Source organism: Tupaia chinensis, unplaced genomic scaffold, assembly GCF_000334495.1.
Source record: "Tupaia chinensis unplaced genomic scaffold, TupChi_1.0 Scaffold000024_1, whole genome shotgun sequence".
NCBI classification, from domain to species: Eukaryota; Metazoa; Chordata; class Mammalia; order Scandentia; family Tupaiidae; genus Tupaia; species Tupaia belangeri.
In genome coordinates this window covers 1,109,371-1,115,778 of record NW_006159454.1, presented here as the reverse complement: position 1 = coordinate 1,115,778, position 6,408 = coordinate 1,109,371, and the positions used below count along the sequence as shown (strand labels likewise).

The window sequence follows — 6,408 nt, the reverse complement described above, 5'->3', positions numbered from 1 at the left end:
GCGCCCCCCAGCCGCCCCGCCCACGCCCCCCCCCGCCGCGATGAACCGAGAAGCGCGCCCCCGGCGCACAGACCCCTCCCAGGGCTCCCGCGGGGCCGGGACCGGGGAGGGCGAGGCCGCGCCGCGGGCTACCTCGGAGCCAATCATGTAGAATTCGCCGTCGTCCTCCAGCTGGAACTTGACGGGCTTCTGCCCGAAGGTCTTACTCAGCGCCATCATCATCATCGTGGCGGTGGAGACGGGCGGCCGAGGCCGGGTTGCGAAGGACCGAGAGGGCCGGGGCGGGGCCGGAGCGTGCGGGGCCGAGGGGAACAGAGGCTGGCAGGCCAAAGGCCAAGGGCGGGCCGGGCCGGGTGCTCGCACCACCGCCAAGATCCTCAGCCACCGCCGCAGACGACGACCAGGCCGCCCTCAGTGCGCATGCGCGGGCGTTGACGCTGACGCGCGCGCCGCCGCTGCCGCCGCTGCCGGGACAAAAGACCAAGCGCGCCCCCCAGGGACCCCTTAAAGGAGCCGCGACCAGTTTCTCTTCCCAGGCTGTCTTGGTACAGAGGACAGCTTCTCACGGACAAAAATAGCCACTGAGGTCCTGACTCGGACGATGGCATTCTCAGTCTCACAGCCAGGACTAGGATTCAGCCCAGGGGAGAAGAAATAAAGCGTGGCCTGAAGCCTGGGGAAACAGAGCTACAGCTGAGTGGTCTGGGCATGCTCTGTGATCCCAGGCTGGTGCCTCAGTTTCCCCACTCCAACAACGCAGTGCAGTTGCAATTGAACAGATAGGAGGACTCGGGCCCTGGGCTGGCTTTGTGGCATGGTGGTTGGGGCAACTGAATCCTACAAGTCAGACTGCACAGATTCGAATCCCAAACTCCAGCGACTTGAGAAACACTATGGAGGGGACCAGCAGTTAGCATAATGGCTATGTCACTGGACTCCCATGTAGTCGACCGCGGTTCGCGTCCCGGACCTGTTGGCTTAAACTCACACCGGGTGCGTGTGCGTGCATGCCCAAGATCTCGAGAGGAGAAGTACAGAGGACAGCTTCTCACGGACAAAAATAGCCACTGAGGTCCTGACTCGGACGATGGCATTCTCAGTCTCACAGCCAGGACTAGGATTCAGCCCAGGGGAGAAGAAATAAAGCGTGGCCTGAAGCCTGGGGAAACAGAGCTACAGCTGAGTGGTCTGGGCATGCTCTGTGATCCCAGGCTGGTGCCTCAGTTTCCCCACTCCAACAACGCAGTGCAGTTGCAATTGAACAGATAGGAGGACTCGGGCCCTGGGCTGGCTTTGTGGCATGGTGGTTGGGGCAACTGAATCCTACAAGTCAGACTGCACAGATTCGAATCCCAAACTCCAGCGACTTGAGAAACACTATGGAGGGGACCAGCAGTTAGCATAATGGCTATGTCACTGGACTCCCATGTAGTCGACCGCGGTTCGCGTCCCGGACCTGTTGGCTTAAACTCACACCGGGTGCGTGTGCGTGCATGCCCAAGATCTCGAGAGGAGAATGGAGGAGAAGGGATTGCGGTGTGGCCATCCCCCCTGGGGGGTGATTTCTCGCTTTCTGTCGCTCTCTCTCTGTCTGTCTGGCGAGCGCACATGCCCTATGGCAAAAACTTCTCCAAAAAAAGAAAGAAAGAAACACTATGGACATTCTCGTAGTTGAATGCCCAAAATCCCTAAAGGAGGGAGAGAGAGAAGGGATTAGCATGTGTGCTCTCCCTGAGGATGCTTTCTCCTCTCCAGGGCTCTCTTTCTGGCAAGTGTACAGACCCTCTAGCCCCAAGAAGAAGGGGGCCGGGGGAAGAGCTCCAGCTCCAAAACAGATCCCAGTCTGGGTTCACAGCTATTCCTGCAGCCGCGGGATGAGCAGTGATACACAGGGTGGGGTTGGCACAGCCAAAGGCTCCGGGGTGTGGCAGTACTCAAAAGCCCAGGTGGTATTTGGTTTGGCTGGTGCTTCAGATGAACATTGGCAGGACACCTTCTCCATGCCTTTAACTCAGTGCCTGCAACAAGCCCAGCCCTGCCCTGAGGCACTTACAGCCCAGAGCTGGAGACCAACACTCCTAGAAGCAGCAAAGTGACCCAGCAGTTCAAAACAGGGCCGCTGCTGCCGATTCCCTGTAGTTCAGCCTGGTAAGACTGCAGCTGCGAGCGCTGCTACCAGGAAGACAGAGAGGCTGAGACTCATAAACCTTGGGACCCACCAATCTTCTGTGTCCTGGAACCAGTGAAGAAGCCACTGCAGCCATCTGGCGAAATGTGACAGAGGATGGAGCAGGAGGAACCCTGAGCTCCGTGCGTGGACCCAAGGACCAGAGGCTTAAGAGAAGGGAGGGAAGAGGAGTTTGATCCTGGCTACGAGGATGGGGCCAGACCTGAGCCAGGCCTCCGCGTTCTGGCTGCACAGTCACAAAGAGAGACCAGGCGGGCAGGTAGAAAACAACTGTTTAATGACAGTCCTCAGTTAAAAAATCGAAACGAAATAAACAAAAGGCTTTATACACACAGTACACACATATACATGGCTTTGGAGGATACCAGTGCTGGGGTGAGGGCTTCAAGAGGATCTGGCCAGGGGCAGGACTGAGGTATATTGGGGTCTCCAGGAAGCCCCCTGGCTCCCCAGCTGGCTGTGGCATTTTGGGCTTGGATCCTGGGGAACAGATTTCCAGGGCCCCCAGCCAGAAGACAGCCGTATCCATTCTCCCACCCAGAGCTGACTTAGAAGAGGGCCCCGCCCCGCAGTGCAGCTGCTGGGCCAGGGCAAAAAGCCATGGGGCTCCTGGCACCTCTGCTCCTTCCCGGAAGGAACTACACAGCGGGGACAGAGCAAGGATACCCCACTCCCCCACCATGCCAAGGTCCTCCCCTGAGGGACAGGGACGAAGACTGAGGGCCGCCAGGTTTGACCATGGCCTATACAAGTGGTTGGAGCCAGCCCAAGACCTCCCTCACCCCTTATTAATGCCCAAGACCTCCCTGTCCGGTCTGAGACGGCTGCTGGCAGGCGACCACGGCCCGCGTGGCCTTCCCTGCAGTTGTCACGGTGGTTGTACCCCCCTCTCCACCCCCCTGAGGAGACACGAGCTTGGCCCCGTGCCTGGTGCCCACAGCTGCAAAGATGACTGTGGGTCTCTAGCCTGATGTCAGTGGCCTGGCAGGGGACAGTGCCCTGAGGACATGCCCGCCATGATCAGCGGAAAGTGTTGGCAGGTTCAGCACAGCCAAAGAAGTCAGGGCCCACGAGACGGGGGAAGCCCTCCAGAGCCTTCACCTTCACGGGGTCAAACTTCCAGTATAGGCGACCACGCAGGAAGTAGGCGTAGCCTAAGGAGAGAAGGAGGTCAGGCCTGGGCGAGTGGACACTGGGTACTGCACCAGCCTGTCACCTAGGGCCCCAGGACAGGAACAGGGGGATGGTCAGGTGGGCAGGCTCCAGGTCAGTCCTCCAGAACCTCCCTTCCCTGTCCTAGGGTCTGGTCTGGGCTAACACCCAGCCTGACAGGTGTCTGGACCCTCAAGAGGCAGAAACTCCTACCTCTCGGGAATTTGGGTCCTGAACCTCCTTGGCCCACCAGCCGGGCTACAGAGGGCACGCTGGGGTCCCAGAGCCCAAGGCCACTCTAGAACAGTGGTCCCCATGAGTCCTGAGTCAGGAAAGCACAGAAGCCCAGAGGGGCCAGCAGGAAGACAGCTTTGCTGTGAGTCCTGACCTGGTCTCTTGGGGAAGGCTGGGTGGGTCAGTGTTTAGGAGCAGGAGCTACCCAGGTGGGAGCCCTGATCTAACCACCATCCGCCTGGGTGGCCCCGATGAGAAACCTCATTGTCTGTGTCTCTGTTTACGACTCTGGAAAGCAGCTCGCAGCAGGTGTTAGTCACAGGGCCAGCTCTGAGAACTGCAGGAGACAGCTAAGGGCTTAGAGCTGTGACCTGAGCACCGTCAGCCCTCAGCGTGCAGTAGTTACTACTGAGTCATCAGAAAGGTTATGACAAATTTTTTCTCCTTTTTTTTTTAAAGTCACTTTTTAAAATAATTATTTAATTTTATTTATGATGATTATTTCTTCATTTGACCAAGCCCTGCCGGGTCTGGGACTTGAACCAGAGTCCACCATGTGGAAGTCCAGAGCCTTAACCACCTTGCTACCTACCAGCCCCATATTTTTTCTATGTTTTTCTATGCAAAAATGCGTCATGGTTTTTCCAACCACCCGATATTTTAGCGGCTGTGACAGGGACCCTGAATCTCTCTGGCTTTCGGTCTCAATGTCTACAAAACCAGGCATAACACTGCCCAGCCACAGGAGGAGAGCTGGCCCTGGGCAAAGGGCCTGGGACCTGTGACGAAGAGCTGGTTGCACAGTGACAGAGACCAGGCGGGCAGGCAGAAAACAACTGTGTATAACCCAGCTCCCTCCAGGAGGGAGCTCCCGCCCCTGCCCTCCCCCAGCCTCCCCATCCCCCGTACCATCTGCATCCTGGAAAGCTGCATCAATTTCAGAGGGCACCCCTCGCCAGTCGGTGGCCCGGCGGGGCACAGGGCTGTCCACACGTCGGGTACTGGGGTGGAAACGCCAGTAGTCCCCGCCTCGGAAGAAGTAGATCTTGTTCTTCTCAGGACCCCAGACCAAGGCGGCGTGGACCGGGGACCCCACCAGGCCCAGCTCAGAGAGAGGCGCGGGGCCCAGGACTGGCTTTTCGCCGTTGTACACCCAGTACTGAGCACCTGCCAGAGAGGAGAGGCTGCTGGGAGCTGCCCGCTGCCACGTCCGACCACAGTGCACCTGCTCAGCTGCCACCATGGGCCAGCCCAGCCTCAGTTTCCTTGTCCACGAGACACGTCAGCCAGGAATGGCTGCTCAGCACCTGCGACCCCAGAGGGAAGCTGGAACCAACCGGGAGAAGCAGGGGAGAAGGTGGTGCAGTACCTTGCGGTGAGCGGATTCTAAGCGAGAAAACAAGCCACCGGGTCCAGGACTTGAACTATGGTTGGCCATTTGGGAGTGTCCAGCGCTTTAACCACCAGGCCACCCGCTGGTCCCCATATTGATTTAATTATTTTAATTTGACCAGAGAGGGGGAGTGAGAGAAAAAGACAGGGAAGCTGAGAAAGCAAGCCACCAGGTCCGGGATTCGAACTGCGGTCAGTCATGTGAGTTCAGTGCCCTTAGCCACCACGCCACCTGCTGGCCCCAGCAGTGAGCTCATTCTAATCAGTAGAGGGCTGCCTGGGTTCTTTCCTTCCCCTAGCATTTGGCTATCTGCAGCAAGCACCTGCCGACCATTCCCTGCGCCCCGCGGGCCCCTGACAGCCCCCAAACCTGCACATGAGTTTCCTAGTGGAGCCTCTGTTGGTGAGGTCTCCGCTGCCTGGAATGTGCCAGGCTCTTCCTCTGCCAGTTGAAAGTTGCAAGCACAGGGGCCAGCAGGTGCCATGGTGGTTAACGCATTGGACTCCCACAGGGCTGACTGTGGTTTGAGTCTTGGACCTGGCAGTTTGCTTTCTCACTTCCCTTCTCTCTCTCTCTCTGTTCAAATTTAAATAATAATAAAATTTTTAAAGAAGTTATAAGCACAGGCTCCAGGTCACCAGCCCTGGACTGAATCCCTGCCCTGCCTTCTCCAAGCTCTGCCTGCAGGTGAGTCGCTCCACTGTGTCTGAGCCCCAGAGGCCTCATTTCCAAAACTCTGCCCAGCATGGCGGCTTTGAGGATAGAAGATGCCAGCCCGCAGCCTACTGTGCACATCTCAAGAGCTGCCTCCTCATGGCACCAGCAGATGGTGTAATATTTATGTCACTGGATTCCTCCGTAGTTGACCACAGTTTGAGTCCCAGACCCAGTGGCTTAAAACTCATGCTGGGGGAACTGCAGTTAGCTTAATGGCTATGTCGCTGGACTCCCATGTAGTCTACCGCAGTTCAAGTCCCAGACCCGGTGGCTTAAACTCACGCCGGGTACATGTGCATGCCCAAGATCCCGAGAGGAAAATGGAGGAGAAGGGATTGTGGCATGGCCATACCCCCTACGGGGGTGATCTCTCATTTTCTGTCTCTCTGTCTCTGGTGAGCACACACACCCTATAGCAAAAATCTCTCTTAAAAAAAAAAATAGATGCCACCTATGGGTCCTCTCCACTGTGCCAGAGAGGTGAGCCACACTTTGGCCCTGAACCTTTGGGAACTCTCGCCTTCTCCTTATGTCCTTGGGGATCCATCTGTGTGTCCTTGCCCTGGACCAGGACACTCCTCACTCAGAGATGTGTCCTGAGCTGACCCACTCACCTTGAAAGAACCAAATGTGGCCTTGAGCGTCCTCGAAGGCCGCGTCTATAGAGCTGGGCAGTCCCTGCCAGTGGCGAACGGCGACCACGGGGGGAACGGGGGGGAGGGCG

General features: G+C 57.6%; 2 protein-coding genes across 2 annotated transcripts in view; both read right to left on the bottom strand.

Moving 5' to 3' along the window:
• Nucleotides 1-318, bottom strand: part of SMARCB1 (SWI/SNF related BAF chromatin remodeling complex subunit B1) — a gene marked incomplete at its 5' end in the record, with an annotated part of 70,967 nt that extends 70,649 nt beyond the window's left edge. The window contains 1 exon segment of the mRNA XM_006140203.2: nucleotides 133-318. Coding sequence (XP_006140265.1) covers nucleotides 133-225 — 93 coding nt within the window.
• A 2,130-nt stretch (nucleotides 319-2,448) lies between these two features.
• The window catches only part of MMP11 (matrix metallopeptidase 11), a 9,407-nt gene continuing 5,447 nt past the window's right edge, over nucleotides 2,449-6,408 (bottom strand). The window contains exons 8-10 of the mRNA XM_014586760.1: nucleotides 6,299-6,390; nucleotides 4,484-4,741; nucleotides 2,449-3,342 (exon numbers count right to left, since the gene is read on the bottom strand). Coding sequence (XP_014442246.1) covers nucleotides 3,209-3,342; nucleotides 4,484-4,741; nucleotides 6,299-6,390 — 484 coding nt within the window. The 3' untranslated portion in view covers nucleotides 2,449-3,208. The remainder of the gene's footprint in view (nucleotides 3,343-4,483; nucleotides 4,742-6,298; nucleotides 6,391-6,408) is intronic.